This window comes from Macaca mulatta, chromosome 4, assembly GCF_049350105.2.
Source record: "Macaca mulatta isolate MMU2019108-1 chromosome 4, T2T-MMU8v2.0, whole genome shotgun sequence".
Taxonomy (NCBI): domain Eukaryota; kingdom Metazoa; phylum Chordata; class Mammalia; order Primates; family Cercopithecidae; genus Macaca; species Macaca mulatta.
The window spans coordinates 181,114,198-181,133,108 of record NC_133409.1 but is presented as its reverse complement, the minus strand read 5'-3'; the positions used below and the strand labels follow the sequence as shown (position 1 = coordinate 181,133,108).

General features: G+C 35.3%; 1 protein-coding gene across 4 annotated transcripts in view; it reads right to left on the bottom strand.

Moving 5' to 3' along the window:
• GMDS (GDP-mannose 4,6-dehydratase) overlaps positions 1–18,911 on the bottom strand; it is a 629,179-nt gene that overhangs the window by 483,666 nt on the left and 126,602 nt on the right. For all 4 annotated transcript variants that reach the window (NM_001266789.1, XM_077998638.1, XM_077998636.1 and 1 more), the window contains 1 exon segment: positions 18,159–18,268. In NM_001266789.1, coding sequence (NP_001253718.1) covers positions 18,159–18,268 — 110 coding nt within the window.

The window sequence follows — 18,911 nt, the reverse complement described above, 5'->3', positions numbered from 1 at the left end:
GAGAGGCCATGGGTAGAAGAGATTTAGCTCCAAGAGTTAAGAAAGTCAGCCTTTAGACTCTAGGATCCAGTTCTGTCCTAAAATCGAGCTGTTTGTTTGATTGTAGAAAAGACCAGGATCTTCTCATGGAAAGGCAATTATCAGTCTATATGGTTAGGATAGTGACAAACAAAAGAAACATGTCAAATAAATAAATGGTTGCCATTAAATATAATTTATTTGCAGGTACTTTCTAAATTTAGTACCATGACTATAAAAAAAAAACAAAACCAAAAAAACCTTTCAAACTACCAAAGCATGTGAAAACAAAGTATAAAGCTGTTTAAATTAAAAAAACAAAAAACACTAAACTAGGACAATAAGAAAATTACTTTTTTTTTTTTTTTGAGACGAAATCTCTGTCACCCAGGCTGGTGTGGAGTGGCACGATCTCGGCTCACTGCAACCTCTGTCTCCCAGGTTCAGGTGATTCTCCTGCCTCAGCCTCCCGGTAGGTGGGATTACAGGTGCGCACCACCACACCCGGCTAATTTTTATATTTTAGTAGAGATGGTGTTTTGCCATGTTGGCCAGGCAGGTCTCAAACTCCTGACCTCAGGCGATCCACTTGCCTCGGCTTCCCAAAGTGCTGGGATTACAGGCATGAGCCACCGTGCCCAGCAACATAAATTATTTTTATAATTACTCTTCAAATAAGGAAAATTTAGTAACAAAGAAAGTAATCTACTTGAAATATTTTTAGCTTTTATTATAGATTAACAAAGATAAACACCAATCTAAGAATTTGTATGTAATGTATAACTTTATTTAGAAACAAAATATTAAATCCTTATGGTAATTCATAAAAGAAAGGTAGAAAAAGTCTTAATTTTTATACGTTTAGTTGAGAAACACTTAAAGCAAACCCTGCACTGAACTGAAAATTTCCACAAGATAAATAAAGAAACTTATAAAAGCTCGGAGTAAATCTCTTAGGAATGTCTTGATTGGGGTTAAAATATGGCTGATAATAAGCTTAAAAAAACTAACTTAGGAATAAGTTTGCCACCTTGACTGTATGAAATGCCACTAAATTGAAAATGGAATCTGGATGGCTCTAAAATAATTGAATCTATGCTGGTTATAAATCCTGGAATCTTTTACTTGGGAATCCAAGGTTTAAATACAATGACAGTTAAGAGGAAAAGTTTTATTATTATGAGTATTTTTCTTTGACTTTTATAAACTCTACAAATCAACAGAAATCCCTTATTCAAGTAAAAAATTAACAAAAAATGAATGCTTTGAAAATTAAAAGTTTTAACTTTTTTTCTGCTACAGGAGGAATTTGTGCTGTGCTTGGGATACTACAATACTGTCTTTTAAAGATACATTTTTAAAACGTTCACTTTTTGTACTATAAGTCATCTACATTTAACCACTATTTTTACATTATAAACTCTCATTTAGCATACATTTAGTACAGCAGTCAATAATGGTCTATTATTATACAAATCAAATATGTGTTTTAAACTTAACTACTTCTCCAAACAGCTACTTCCCCTTCCCCACAAAAAAAGCATCAATTCATTATACAGAAATTTCTGGAAAGTTGTACTTAAGTGAAAGCTACAGTATTAAGAAGCTTAGTTTTCATAATCACACTCTATATAGTCAATATAGTTAGGGCATGAAATAGGTTTGTTTGTATTTTTCCCTGGTGAGCAATTTTGGGGCACGACAAGTTCTACTATAATTGTCTGTAAATTATAATAAATATCAAAGCTAAATGTAGAAAATTAACACTGACTCCTAAATGTATTTACATGCCTCAGAATCATTTCATGGAAATTCATGTATATTTATTTACCTGTAAGAAAACTCAGCAAATCAACTTATTCATTCAGATTTCTATTTTATAGAAAATATTCACATACTAATTTCCTCTAGATAAGATATTCCCACATTAACAGTATGACCAAGGCTTATACAGCACTCAACTTTAATTTGTACTTTCAGACAAAATAGAATATAATGCCTTTTCCATCCCAGAATTTCCATTATTCTGCATTAAGTTTCTAAAAAGGCGTAAGATAACTTTATACAAAGATTTTAAATATTTCTTGAGAAAACCATTATATGCTAATATCTGACAACTGTTTCTTCCGAAAAAGTATGATTTTTAAAAGAAACTCAACTTTTCATCCTTAGGTTTTAGTAACACTGATGTTTTCATTAGACATGACATGTAATTTATATTAATAAGCACAACACCACTTAAAAACAAATCGGACAATCATGAAATTTTGGGGTTGTAGGAGATCTTGGAGAACATACAACATAACTCTTTCCTATTTCCCAAAACCTCACATCCTATTTTACAGATGGGAAAACTGAGGCCCAGAGAGGTTATGTGTCTTCCTTACAAGTTTATTTTACATTATTATAAAAATTCTGACAAGATTAATTCCTTTAATTTCTCATCACAAAGAAAAAGTACCCTGTGTTAGTTAGAATTTTAGCAGGTTTTATATTTTAATATACCAATCAAAATTATAAATCAATGAGGCTTAAATCACAGAATTACAATTAAAATTGAGTTAAAGAAATGTAAATAAATTGCTAATATAGTGAAATTGTCATTTCATGTGTCAACTCTGTAGTTATCTTTTGGATTTATTACAAATTCCTGAGAGATAAATAATGTCTAAGTTTTCATAAGGTGGCCAACATCTGTGTTCTAATATCCTATACATTACGACAATTAATATTTTTATCATTATACTGATGTTTCAGTAAGATACCTGTATATGCAACCAACTATTTTATTTTATTTTATTTTATAAAGCTCTACTAGAAAGGTCTAAAGTCACAATACAATGAAAATCAACTACAAATTATTCCATAAAATATGTTATATGTGGCGACAAACATATGCCTTTAAGTTTGATTAATACAAATGGAAGACTATTAATAAAAACTAAATGACAGCAACAAAATCTGTATCACTGACAAGTCAAGATAGTACACACAGCATCAGATCATAGAGCTGATGTTAAAAAAACTCAAACAACTGATAGGGGCACTACACAAAATGTCATGTGCTAACATCTGGAATTAAGATTACTTATAGTGGAGAAAATAAAACGTCCCCGAAAAGTGAAGGCACGCATTAAATCTTGGCACTCTTTTTATAGTTGTTTTACACATAGAAATGTAATTCTTACGAAGAACTAATTTCACTAAAAGTTACAATTGTACTAGTATTTTCTGTAAGAATGCAAGAAAATGAGTAAGATTAGTCAAAACTCTGTTAACGTCTATGTTATTATGAAAGATATCGCAATTTTTCTATTAAACATTTCATGTGCCTATGACCTGACATTACTGAGATTTCTTTTTTTAAAAAAGTGAGTATTTAAGTGTCAAAATTTTACTAAAAAGTTTTTACTGAAAGTACTAATTTAGTATGTAATTTATGTGACATTATAAAAAACAAGTTTTTACTGGCTAGGAACTAAAAATCTCTGACCAGATAAGGGTTTAACCAAGATGTTTCTGTTGTAGTTAAAATACATCTTTTCCCAAGTGATGGAACTTGGGAAAGTTCTTAAGAAATTCTTTCATAAGTAGCATGGTAGAAAACACTTTTAAAAAAAAAAGAGAGAGAGAGAGAAAATAAGAAACGAAATTTCAGTAAAGCTTTTAAGAAGAAAAAACACAAGAAAAAGGGACAAACTAATATTTCACACATTGGAAATCTAGTAACTGCTTTATGGATTAGTCTCTGGATCCTGTGCCAACAAAGTTGCACCACCAAGACTCATCATCATATAAGATGGTTCAACCTGATAAGTGGAATCCCCAGTTAGAAACTGAGAGAAAGAGAAAAGAACCTCCCACAAAATGAGAGAAAGTGTATCAAATCTATCTGAAATCATTCCTCAAGAAATACAAACTATGAGCAATACATTTATGAACATATGTGTTTATCTAAAATAAAGACATAATCTGTAGAAAAGAGGCAATTAAATTTAGCGCCAAAATTGAACTTTAAGGCATTTATATTACATACATTTTCCCACTATTAACACTTCACTGAAAAAAAATGGCCACATGAGAAAATATACTTCGTGATTACATGCAATCATCTATCAATTTAAATAATTTTAAAAGTATCTATATATGTTTAAATATTTTACATCAGATAAAAGAAAGGACAATTTGGACATAAAGGAAAATCTAAGTATCATAAGCACAAAACTTTGGTACTTTAATCTCAAACAACAGTGTGCGCTCTAGTTTATTAATCAACAGGAACGCTACCTAATTAACTATGTTAAAGTTAATGTAATTAAGAAAGACAAACAAGGCAAGTATTACTTAAGCTATTATTATACTATACTGGAAATTTTTCAGATATCTAAGATTTTGTAAGATGTAGTCACGTAAACAAATGTAAAGCCATTATAAATTAAAATTGTTTATAAAATGCCAATAAAACACTGAAGTCCCCTATAATTCATACAAAATCTATTTTTAGAGTTTAAAAAGGGCATCAAAAACTATAAAGTGTATCTTTTTAAAAGCCCATTTAAAAATTATAAGGAAATTGAAAAACATGTTATTAATTATCCAACATTTAATTATTCATGCAAAATATTTATAAAATATTGTCAAGGAAAATAAATGTTCTAGTGCTACTGATATGAAGAAAATTAATATACTGGTTTTTTAAAAAAGTTTTACAACAATATTCTTCAGTTAGTAAGCAACACAAATCCTTAGATTTGCCTGCCTGAGACACGATTCTTTTGAAACCAAGCAATTGAAGGAAATGGTGTTGCAATACTGTCCTTTTAATGAAAACCGTGGCAGTGAAAAGGTCACATAAATAATCTGCACGATGTTATTCCATTAAGAAAGTCACAGTCTAAATCTAAGGACTGCCAAAGAGGGGCTAAAAGTGTAAAAGAAAAAGTACGCAGTCACCTGCAAAACATATTATATTCTGATTAAAAGTTGTTTTTAAATAACCTTTTAATCTAACAGCCATTTGTTATCTCAAAAATGACTTATAAAGAAATGTTTATGTAATTGTGACTAATTCAATCATCTTATACCCTGGTTTTAAGAAACACGTGATAATGAAAGTTCAACTTATAAAATTCCATTTAATTAATTAAATTAAAAATTCACAAAATTGCAGGATTATGTGTTTAGACATCAGAATTTTCTTTGTTCTTGTTTTCAGACCACCTACACTACTAAAAATATTAGGGTAACACAGATAATATCTGTGCATACAAACTAAAGTTAACACAGTAGACTGCTTAAAACAGAAAAACTACATATATATCTTCTTTTCCTACTGATATGACAGAGTATAACCAATTAATCATTAATAAGTAACAAGCAGCAGCCAGAATATGTTTTATGCTTCATTAAAACAACATTGAGGCCCATTACAGTACACAGCAAATGATGCTGGAAACCACCTTATACCCTTGCAAACCGCATTCCCTTCTAACCTCATTTGGTGGAAGCAGCTAGAGGGTGAATGGCAATATACTCTCAAGTAAGCTTTTATTAAGTATGAGAAATAAATTATATTAAGTGTTATTTTTTGAACTCAGAAATGAGGGAAGGGGTTGTTAAGATATCAAATTTACTAAGAAAATAATTATGTGAGAAATAAGTTGCTGTCACAAGAGAGACTTGCCAGATACTGCTTTTAAGCACGTTGTTATACACACCTTTAGAATAAATTTTGTGACCCAGAGATTAGTCTGTGGTACTAAAATTCCTGAGAGTAGACCAGAAAAAAAAATAGAGGGTAGGAGAAATGTTTTCCTAAACAACGTTAGCATTACTCTAGTGGCATTAAGCCCTTATTTCGTTTATAATTAGTAAGATACTGAGGTATGGGATTGTTAAGGACGTGTTATAAATTGCTTTTCTATAACTCACTTCTGAATCTCAGTTTCTACTAAATATGATTCTACTTCATTAGATCCTCATGACTGTGATCTCACCAAATGCAATTCTAAAACTTGAAAATTACCTTGGAAATTTGTGAGAAGCCACAGAAAGGTCCTCGGAAGCATGCACATATTAAATATTAATTATAATGATGACTGTCATCTTTTATAGTGATTATGTCACTATTTAGGAATGCTAATTAAGATATAAAATGACTTGTTAATAGCAAATGCATTCTTAAGCAATATATTTGTACTTGTGCACTTAACAGCAAATCCAGCATGGGGACTGAACCATAATAGACTACAGTTCTATTTTCTAAAATGCTGACATTTGAGCAAATGTTCCCATGGAATGTTTGCCTGATTCGTGGACTGACATTTCCTCTTTGTAACTTGCTTAACTAAAAAGGAGACATGCAGGCCAAACTCCACAGTGCCCGCAGGCAGCAGGCTATTGCTTGCCGCTGCAACTTGTGCGTGGTTTCTCTTTTACTTCCCTCTTGCCCTACTGCCCCCTCAGCCCTTCACTGTCTCTTTATTTTGACATGCATATTATCTTAGCTGATTTCAATCATCTTACAGGAGTGGATGACATACCTTAAAAGATTAAGCTTTCCCACCTGGGATTTGTCCAGAAATTCAGTGTATTACAGCTTCCCAGAGCCTTCTTCATTCTCCTATATTCTTGTGTTATCAATAGTAGCTTTCTTTCTTATTTTATGTTTAAGTACGAGACACAGGCAGCTATGCTGATGGAGTCAGTTTGTACTGTCACTCATCTTTCATTATAACTGCAAGGTTCACTTCCTTTGTCTAATTCTTTGCTGCCATCTATGTGTATAAAAGAGCACAACATTCTTAAACACACCAGAAACTTCCTCTGTTTCAAAAACAATCATGTCTCTAATCTAGAAAGATGAAGAAGGAAGCTTTAGGAATTATTTGCTTCCCTACTCAAATGTAAAGCTTATTGGGAATTTCCATTTCTTTCTCTGTGAAGCAAATTTATAAAACTGAAAAATGACTGAAGGTACATTATTTAACATAATATTATTGAACATACCAACAGATTTTTTCCATTATTGCTGTTGATAAATTTTAATCTGGAAAATTTGATGAACTTTTGAAACAGCTGAAATTTTAAGTCACTTAAGTAAATAATTCTAATAAGATAAATTAATTTTTGCTAAATTGCAATCTAAATATCTTGCCAAATGATAGAGTGAAATGATCACTAAACCAAAACACTTTCATAATATTTAATATAAAGCAAATGCAAAGCAAACAGATAAAAAATTATTTACACACATTATTTAAACAACCAATAACTCAAATATTGTGACATGGCAATCAACTAACCTCTGTCAAATCTTCAAACACTTCTTCTCTAGGGAAGATGGAGAAATCTATCAGACCACACTGAAGAGCCTCTCAGCCTCCACTTTAGGACTGACCATACTGGCTCTGAATTGTCCTAAGATATGTTAGTGTCAAACAAACAGAAAGGCACTGGGAAGACGGAGAAATCTATCAGACCACACTGAAGAGCCTCTCAGCCTCCACTTTAGGACTGACTATACTGGCTCTGAATTGTCCTAAGATATGTTAGTGTCAAACAAATAGAAAGGCACTCTAGTGTGAGCCATATGGGAATGTTAAACAAAAAAAATCCTGTCCCCTATACCATTTAACAATTAATCCATGCAATCAGGGTAAAGACTGGTTATTTACCATCAGTACTAACAATATGGGTTGACAGTCTTGAAGAATGTCCCTAAAAGGTTTATTTTTGTCAATACTACTAATTTCTAAAAGATTTTGCTGTTATATATTAAAAAAAATAAAAACCTGGCACCAATGAAATATATGGAATGGGAGTAGAAAGGAAACTCAGGAAAAGGTTTTTTTACCCTGATACACCAAACAACGTAAGTTAGAAACTACTGCCTCTTCTCTATCAACTCCCATTTAGAATAACCGCATAATGGCTATCAACACAATATTCCTCTTCTCTGGTAAACAGTTCATTTTAATTATCAGCACTAGAACCATACACAAGTTGAGCTAATTTTTCAGGGTGCAGTATTTTCTAAAGAATTAGTCTTCTAATGATAAACTTAACAGAGTTTTAACATGCCAAACCAAGACTTGAGGCATAGTTTCTTATACATGAAGCAAATTTAAATTCATTGTGGATTACATTTTAAATTAACATTTCCAAACTATGAACATATTATGTCACTTTTTAAAAAGTAAAAGTGATACCTACTAATCATTCATCTTCGATGTTAGACATTTTTCAAAAAAATAGAAATTTGATACATTAAAACCATTTTCATATGATTTATTTCTTGCTGGCACTAGTAAGGTATCCAATTAATGATTTACAGTAGAAAGTACCAGAAAAAATTCTTACACATTAAATTTTTTGAACTAGAAAAGGTTTCATTTTATTTTACTGTACCAACTTTAAGGATCCAACTTTAACAAAGCAAATTTTATAAACTCCACCTATATGTAAGGATAAAGTAGAAATCATATTTAATATCAAGCTTTACTATGTATTTTAAAAGAGGTATTAAGTTCAATTTTTTAAAATATACATACAAATTTTGGGGCTGGGGAGATACATTATGGTATTAAACAAAGTATCATTTATGTCTTCACCTTAATTTACATAAATTACATACTGTAATTTAATTAAGAATCCTGGCCAGGCGAGGTGGCTCACACCTGTAATCCCATAGCACTTTGGGAGGCCAAGGCAGGTGCATCATCTAAGGTTAGGAGTTCGAGACCAGCCTGGCCAACATGGTGAAACCCCATCTCTACTAAAAATATAAAAATTAGCCAGGTGTGGTGGTGGGCGCCTGTAATACCAGCTACTGAGGCAGGAGAATTGCTTGAACTCAGGCAACAGAGGTTGCAGTGAGCCGACACGGTGTTACTGCACTCCAGCCTGGGCAACAGAGCAAGACTCTGTCTCAAAAAGAAAAAGAAAAGAAAGAAAAAAGAAAGAAGAAGAGAAAAGAAAAGAAAAGAAAAGAAAAGAAAAGAAAAGTTTTACTCACAATATATTTACTAGCTTACTCTTTGCCCACCATTTTTATAAATAGCATCTAGAAATTAATATTATGGTAAATATGTACAGTTAGCTATTTGTATTAATTTTAGCTTTATATATATAAAATAATGTTGCAATACTAAAATAATGCTACTTTGGATTTTATTTAGTAAACAAGCCACTATTTATAAATACATTAAGGGTAAAAAACCCAATAAGCATACCTTTGTGTGGTCTACTAATTAATTATGAGCAAAATTCCAAACATTATTAGCTGTTATCAAAATTACAATACCACCTAGATCTAATAAAACAGAACAATCTGTTTGAACAGGGAGAGGAGAGCTTTCATAGAGTGTTCTCTCTCATATAAATTCTTAATGGACTATAAAGGACTTTTTAAGTGGTTTTAGATTTGAATTCAATTGCTCAAATCTACAACAGGCTTCCAAGAAGAATTTGAGCCAGATGACACACAGGCACCCACCAACAGCATACACTCCTGCCTACCCTGATAAATACAAAGTCAAAAATGTTCAACTTCTTCCTAAGAACCATGGGAATAAACTAGTCATATTTAAAATAGTAGCATTTATTCATTATAAACCTAAACATGAAATTATAAAATGAAAAAGGTTTTGTATTGCAATTTCACCCTGTAACAAACAAAAGTGGCTACGAACTGTATTAAGTATCACAGAGGCTGTGTCCAAACAGGTAAAGGGACAACAGGACTGATCAGAAAGAAATGGGAGCTTATAGAACAAAAACAAACAAAACCATAATGTTACTTGGCCATAGAGGTTTGTTCCATCCACACCATCTATCCACAGCGATTAAAAGCATCCAGTCTTTGCTCCAAGCACCTACTCACTTTATCTGTAAGAGAGCTAATTCTTCTAGACGCAAAATGCACTACAGTATGCATGGATATTAGGTCTAAATGCAAACATACCTTATTAATCCTCAGGCTTTCAAAGTTGTACTCACTGCTCTAAGCATTCTGCTCATAAGAAATCTTTATTATTTGAACATTCATAATTTGCTAACAAACAAGTGATTTGTGTTGCTCTGAGCACATCTAAAAATTACATATGACAAGATAACAATGAGTTTTAAAACTCATATACTATCATAATAGCCTATATCGATTCATAAATCTACTAAGCAAAATAAGTTATCTTCAGAGACCTAATATGGAGTTACAGTGTGTGTATACTAATACATGGACAAAAAAGTATTTTCAGTAATAAAGCAGAAATATTTATCTTTAAATCTTAGAAAATAGGTTAATTCACATTATATTTATATAACTGACAATTTCATTTAAAAATAAGTGTACAAATAGGAACAAGCTGCTCATTCTAACAACGTCTTCATTAAGAAATTGTAGCAATTATTATTTGCCTCCCATAGCTTTTAGGGAAACTAACTTACAAACCACCATGGTACAGATATTCAAAATTTTAAATTTTATATTGAATTAAATTGTACTACCCTAACCAAAAAGGTGATTATCATTCCTGATGAGTTAGTACTGTGGATTTCTGTTTTCCATATATATTAATTTTATGTTAGTATCACTGATGTGCTAACACTGCACCTGGCATTGTTGAATTTGGGGATCTTCTAGCTATTCAAATACTCTTTCAAATGGTATTAATTATAACCAGTTCCCTGCAACAAGGAAAGAACAATGTTTTAAACTCAAACCTACTGCACCAAAACTTCATTTCACTGTAGTAAACAGTGGGAATGACAAGAGAGGTTGAATATAAAGCATCAGAGTCCTGTGGTATCTTCCCCTCATAGTTCAACAATACTGCCCGCCTCGGTCTTCTGAGCTTAGCAGTGTGACAGGAAGACTGAGTGGCATCATATCTGGGGTTGGAGGCTAGGTAGCGTGTGGCTGCTTATCAACTGCAAGTCCAGGTGGGCACCTGTGAAATAAGCGCTTAAGCTGGCTCTGTGCCAAAATCTCTGCCACTTGAGAATTTTAGTGCCCATCTGTTAAAAAGCAAAGGATCCAAAACATCACTTTTTCCTTGAGAATATGTCATAACAAGTTAACATTTTGGTGGCAGGAAATACAGTTATTTGAATGGGGAAGACATTCTTGCAATCATTTCGAACAGCAGCTAAGGCAAATGACAGGCCTCCGTCCCAGGCAGAAACAGCAAAGACGATATGTTGACCATGTAACCTGAGCCCACCCATTTCTCCACATAATTTGCCTCAAGTTAGACTGAACTGTGAGCAGGCAGCACACTGGGACTGAAGGGAAGGAGGACACATAGAGGCCAACGTGCATTTCCTTTCCCCCGTGCCCACTGCATTCACTGCTTGCCTACTTCATCAGGACTTGGGATGGTGAGAGTCCAATCCCAGGAGAGGTATTATTGGAGATAGGATGGTCAGGGGGCCTTACTGAGAAGCTGATGCTTAAGTTTGAGTGTAGTTAAGGGAATGAGACAAGTAGATATCTAGGGAAAAAGAGTTACAGTCAAGTCCACATACATAGGACCACAGGTAGAATCATGTCTTAAGGAAACACAGCCTAAGGCATGTGCTTGCTGCATGGATGAGAAAACAGAAGCATAAAAAGGCTAAGTGCCCTCTCAGGGTTGTGTAGTGAGCATGTGACGTGACCAGGATTTTAAGCCACAGAAAAGTCCAAGACGCAAGGTCTGGTGTGGACCCTGGAAGTTTTAGAGTTGTCCCAGGAACTGTGATGTGATCTGATAAAACCCCTGATTTGATAACCTTGCCTGGTCCATAGTTTCTTGTGAGAACATTCCTCTCTTCTGCCCCATGGCAGTCGTCTATTCCAGTAGCGGCCATAACGTCTCCCCCCTGCATCCTCTGGGCACAGGGCCTGGTAAACGGCGGATGGCTGTATTCACGTGTTAACTCACTGAATGCTAATATGCAATTGTATGGGCCACAGGCCAGGCCCTCACACAAGTTTAAGGATGTTCTAACAGTTTCTCTTTACTTCTAACAGCAATAGCTATGCTCCCTGCCTACTCCTTACTTTCCTGCTCTACTGACACCTCCCTGTGAGGCTCCCCAGGGTCCAAAATAAATAAATGAATGAGCAAGAACACAGAAGAACAGTCCCTCTCTGCTGTTTGCTCTGGGTTTTTAATAGGTTACCCCCTATCCTTACTATAATTACACAGTAAAGGGCCATGCTGTTGCAATTTTGTTTTGTTCTATAATTGGGTTAGTCAGGCACTAACCAGATGCTCAACTACAGACTCCCACCCTTCCCCAACCACCCTTCCCCACCATCATGCAATTCTCCCAGTGTATTTGTTCACCCACCCCTTTCCCTCATTTAGAACAGCCCCAAGAGGTTCAGGCTTCCTGGGGATGAATATGGGGGTCAGCTATTAAGGTATGGATTTCAACTCTCAGAACCACCAGGAAAATGTCTCTGGAGATGACAATTTTTTAGCTTAGGTAATTCAGTTGCTTGGGCCCTTTCCCAGGGGCCACAGATTTAATTCCCATGACTATTTTTATTCCCACCTCCATTCCTTTAATTAGCTTTTCTGTCTCATCCCTCTTCGATTCTAACTTGATGTCAGGTCACTACTTGGGCCCCTTGACTCACAATCAACTCTGCTTCCTGACTGGTGTCCCAAGCTTAAAGTCCCGCGAGGAGGAGCGTTTAGACTCAACCCCTTGGGGCTTCCACAGAGTCTGCTAACTTGTCCCACACAACTGTGAGAGGAAATCTCAGCTCCTGCCACATGGTCATGCCCCAGTGTACCTCCCAGGCACTCATGCCTCCTAGCAGTCCTGAAACAAAATTAAACAAATAACTTACACAGAGACTTGAAAAGGAAAGTAATACAGATATTTAAAGGGTTAGAAAAGGAATAGAAAGTATGGAGTTATTCAATCTGAGTAACAGAAAGTGGAAGAAAGACATACTCATGGTTTGTAACACTGAGAAATAATTGGAAAATCCTTTTCAAAACTAAAAAAAAAAGACTAAGTGACTTTCTGTCTCCACTAAAGACATATTCCACGATGGAATAACTGTCGTTTCTTTGAGAAAAATCAAGGCAATTCCAACATGGCACTGTGAGACAAAGGAAAGAAATACTGCACCAGGTTCACTGTAGAAAGATCTCACCAACACCACTACTTTGAAAATGACATTAAGATTATTAAAGAAGCTGCAAGAAATGGGGGACAAATCGAAAATCAGGACAGCAATTAAACAACTAAGAAACACTATTATACAGCAAAAAATACACAAACAAACCAACCACACAACCACAACAAAAAAGCAGTTTCTCAAAACGTTTTCTCCATCAAATGGGCAGGACTACAAATTGGATAATTTGTTCCTACTTGGATGATGTCATCATGCTAGGTTTAACTTCTTTTAATAACTAGTACATTTCAGTCATCTCTCACTTTCTCCCACATAAGATCAAACCAGCCTTTCAGTGACCTACTTCATGAGTCATAATTTTTCTGTTTATGATTCAGAAAAATGTCTTCAGTCAGTATTTCCCAGACTGCTGTGGGTTTATTCCAAGAACCAATTTCATCTTCATTGGTTTCCTACAGGAAACCAGACCAACTTCCTATTATTTTATTTTCCTTACTTTTAGCATACCCTAGCCCACATCAAATTAACTGGAAGTGAGAGTGATAGGAGACTTTACTCTGTACAAACAGAAGCCAACACAAACAATACCCAGTCTAGAAGTCACGGATTCAAATTAAATGCAAATATGTGCTAATATTAGAACCTTTTTTCAAAACGACACCAAACCAAATAACAAGAAATTTAATTAATCTTATGGCAAACATTACACTATCAGAAGTAACTTTTTTGTCTGAATATATCTATGAATACAATAAATTCTACAAAGCTGATTAATACAGAGAAATTAACTGTAAGAAACAAAATACGTATTTTTTTCATCCTAATTCCTTCCCTAACAAGCTACTAGAAAAAAAGCAAACAACTGCAACCCGCCATGGAGAGCCTTGGAGAGGTGAGGGAACACAGCAGCATGCTGCCAGCAAGGCAGGTGAGCAGTCTGTGCTCACACAGCGCCACCATCCCAAGCCCCTTCCCCATGCCTGCTCTGGCCATGATTAAGCCTGCCCACAGATCACAGCATAAACAGTGGTCTGGAACAAGGGATTTTGAAGGACATTCTAAGAGGCACTTGTACTCATACTAAGTACTCAAGAAGTATTTATTATCTCAGACTATGTACTATTCAGAAAAGGAGGTTTCTGAATATCAAGAACTTTGATACAAACATATATCAAATTCTCTTTCCATTCTTATAATTTCTGTCTGCAGACATAGTTTTGGGCTTTAAAAGCTCATTAAGTCATTAACTAGTAAGTAACAGGATTATTTTACATCAAACTCAAAAACCTACACATTAAAAGGAGAAGGTATAAGAAGAAAGGATTTAAGGAACACATTCTATATGGATAAATCAAGAAACCTGAAACACAAGAACAAGGGTTCTCAAAGTGTGGTTCCCAGACCAGGGACAGCATCATCTGGACACATCCTAAAAATGCAAGTTCTAAGACCCCACCCTAGACCTAAAGAATCAAGGATTCTGAAGAGAGGCCTGACAACCCACATGATGCTGCAAGCTTTATCTATCATATCCTCTCTTGTCCCTCTACATAAAAATTTCTGGAAAAAATGCATTCAATTTGCATTTCCCTTATAACCTCTCAACTTCTAAACCCCCGGAACACTGGCCAAGTTCGTCTGCCGCATCACTAAAATGTTCCTTTAAAAAGTAACAAATCCTCGCTGACCTAACTGGCAAGGCCGGTGACTCTTCCTGGTCCTCATTCTCCTAGCCTCATCCCCTCTTGTTTACTCGGACCTAATTTCTTGACTGCCATGGCACAACCCCACCCTCTGCCCCCTCGACTTCTGTCATCAGCCCTACTCATCCTCATCCCACCCTCTCACTAGCAGCATGTTTCCAAGATTCAATCTTCAGTCCTCTACCCATCTTTCTCCAGTTACTACTTGGCATCATGAAGACTTCAAGAGCTGGCCGGGCGCGGTGGCTCCCGCCTGTAATCCCAGCACTATGGGAGGCCGAGGAGGGCGGATCACGAGGTCAGGAGATTGAGATCATCCTGGCTAACACGGTGAAACCCCATCTCTACTAAAAATATAAAAAACTAGCCGGGCGAGGTGGCGGCGTCTGTAGTCTCAGCTACTGAGGCTGAGGCAGGAGAATGGCGGGAACCCGGGAGGCGGATCTTGCAGTGAGCCGAGATCGCGCCACCGCAGTCCAGCCTGGGCAGCAGAGCGAGACTCCGTCTCAAAAAAAAAAAAAAAAAAAAGATTTCAAGAGCTGAATATACACGTCTGTGTATATTCACCCTAGATCTCTCTCAAAACTCACAGCATATTTTAAGCTACTTTATAACCTGCTTCCCTTGAATGTCCTTCAAGTAATGCCAGTAAAATGTTTCCAAAAGGGAACTTATTTCTCCAATCCCACTCCGAAAGTTCCTCCTTGAATGTTGGTTTCTAGTACTGGTTCCACTGACCATCTGGTCCCCTGGTCACTGGAGCCCTGGGTTTCCCTCTTCTCTAGTGACCACATCAGTGCATAGAGGAGTCAGTTCCACCTGGCATCCTGTTTCGTTCCTCACTCCCACCCCCATTTCTAGTGACACCATTCTCATCCAGCAACTTCCTACCTCTTCTTAAGCCCTACCTCTAGACTCTTACCTCTAAAAGTCATCACTGAATGTATCTCCTCCCATTCAAAACATGGGTAGGCTGCCCAGGCACAGCCCAACTTCCTACCTGGCCTTACCTCACATTTCTCCTCATATTGGTTCTGCTCAGCTCATCTAGAATGTTCATGATGCTGCAAACATGTCCCAAGTTTTCTCACTTCTCTTTGGCTCATATTACCACCCCCATTTCAACTATTAGTTTCCCAGTATGTCTGTAATTGTCCTCCCTATACCTCAACACTAGAGCCAGTGTCAATTCCACCTTGCACTATTCATAATTGTCTCAGACGGAAGTTCTCTCTTACCCTCCTCTAAAGAATCAGACATTTGTGCGAATCACCCCTACTAAAGTTGAAACCCCCACAGCAGAAGTGTATCTGACATATCTTTTTGTGTGTACCATGCATGATACCTTGCATGACGTATGCACTCAGTAAATATTTGTTGGAAGATTAAACGACCTTACAAACCAAAATTCTCACTAAGAGTACCATTTCTGCCCATTAACTAACCATTAAGAAAAGCAGCCAAAATACAATAAAAACAGATAAACTTCACATGCGTAGCAATGTAGAGGGAATCAACTCAAATTGCCTATGATTTCTATTACTTACGGTACAACCACACCAGAATGATAACAAAACACTATCATGATAACTACAACTAAGAAAACCAACTATAACACATTTCTGAACTATAAATATGTTTTGGAGAAAGGAAACAATCAGCCCATTTAATACTAAAATGACAAGGGGAAGGTCTTCTATAAATAAACCTTTATAAACATTTTCTGCATCTTTGATTACAATTTTTAGCTCCTACAGGTGATAAACTATCTATGATTACAAAGGAAACTTCTTAATCTAAAGGAAACTGAATAACAGAATGTTCATTCCAAAACATTCTGTTTTGTCTGGAAGATACTCTCATGGCTGATCAGGAAGGTCAAGAAGCAGCCAGATGAATTATAATGTGGAAGATAGACTGACTACCTCAATTAGGGAAAAATAAAGTCTTCATTCCTGGAATGATAAAAAGTCACCGCTTCTCTATAGGAAAGAAGGGATGCAATTTCTCAAGCACACTATGCATGAAAGACTTTCCAAAATGAAAAAAACACACGGAGAATCACTTAGAAAAATAGCTCTGCTGTAACCTAAAGACCCTGATACCTTTCACAGACTTGGGTGAAAGTCTGAATATAGAACAGAATCATCACAGATTAAGAAAAGAAAAATGTTTTTTCATAGACAACACAGACATGAGGTATCTTTATTCATCAATATGTAGCCATCCTTCAAGGTTAACATTTGAAAGAGATATGTATAATGAAGACTGACAATCAGTTATAAGATTGAGTTTATTGCTATGTTTCTCTATGTTCTCCACTTGGTTTCATTTTATCTAGTTCATGATTTCTTCCTTCAACAAGCAGAGGTATATAGAATAGGCATTTAGCTTCCATTCTATGCAAAATTGGGATACAGAAAAATAGCCAATCACCTAAGAAAAACTTTCTGAGATAAGAGTCCTGTACTTGTTCATTAAATAGCAGCAACAACAACAACAAAGATACTCATAGATTTTCTGGACTTTTGGGGGGCTTTTATAACTTAAGAGTTACTTGCTTTTATTTCTAAGGTCCACTAACCATCCTGACTGAACAAGTATCTAAATAGAACTCCTATCATTTGTGGCTTCAGATTTCACTTATTCATGTGAGCAGGAGGACACAGCAACAAAAACTTGAATTAAGCAGATCACTAGAACCCTAAGGATGGGCCTGTGATGTTTACCGTGATTCCTTCCACAGTGCGAATAGAGGGGAAATTCCATATTGGCTATATCACACTGAGGAGGAGGGAGACTAAAAAGCTTTCTTCCAATGATTTTCACTATTCACAATTAAAAAGTTAATTCAGCTAATTTTAACATATTATTGGGACTCAAAAATATTCTCTCAGCCAGTAATTCAGCCACTACCAAAAACTGATATTAAAATAAAGGTTTTACTTAGTTACATCTTCCAACATTTTAACAAAACATTTAATTCACAATCTGTTATTTGAAATGGCAAAAAACACATCCATGGGGCTCACGGCTACAGGGAACAACCCAAAATAAACAAATACTGCTATTTCAATATTAGTGGTAAGGTTTTATTATATTGTTCAACAAAAGACAAGAGACTTTTAAAAAATCTATGAGTACTTCAATTAGGATTAATACTCAAACTAACACTGACAATTCAACTTGAAGACTAAGACCGGTGATTATATTACTGTACTGAGAAGCAACAGACACAAGTAAAATACAGAACACCACAGAAACATAGCCAGAGAAATCATAATGAAAATGCTTACTTTGACATGGCTCTGGGCTCCAAGGTTGTAGATCTCCGTGGGCTTTACTTCATTAATGATCTTCACAAGGCAGGTACTGTCAGTGAGATCGCCATAGTGCAACTTCATGTCTTCAGGATACAAAAACATACCATTAGATAGAGAAAAGCAACATAAGCTCAATCTTTTAAAATATCAAAATTGATGTGCATATCTGGAAAGTCTGAAAACCAGGGTCAAAATGGAAATGCTGTACTGATGGTTCTGGAGTAGCAGAATATAACTGTAATCTTTAACCTAAATAATAGAAAGATAGCGACATAATGCCTATGTCTGTAGAAGATTTTGGTAGTAAACTCAGAAAAACTTTTTTTTAGAGCGTAGTATCATGAACATACGATACAATAACATATCTTAGGGCTCCAGGTGCTTGTAAGATGTGTTCTGTAAGAATGAGATTCAAAAAAAGAAAACATTGTGATAACATGTATATCATCTAAAGAAATCTATAACACTGATGATGATGAAGATGACTGTTTTCTTTAGACACTTTTATCTAGTAATTTTTAAGTACCTTATAAACATCAATCCGTAGGCCCTGCATGAATGCCTGATGTGGTGACATAACTGGTTAAAGGACAACTAGCCTATTTGACCTCCTAAATCTAAACAGATCCTTACACTGACTTCATTATACAAGAATTTGACACATGTGGAAGGGTGATTTACTAACTTGATATTGTCATCATTTTTACATAATATTGATCTACATCT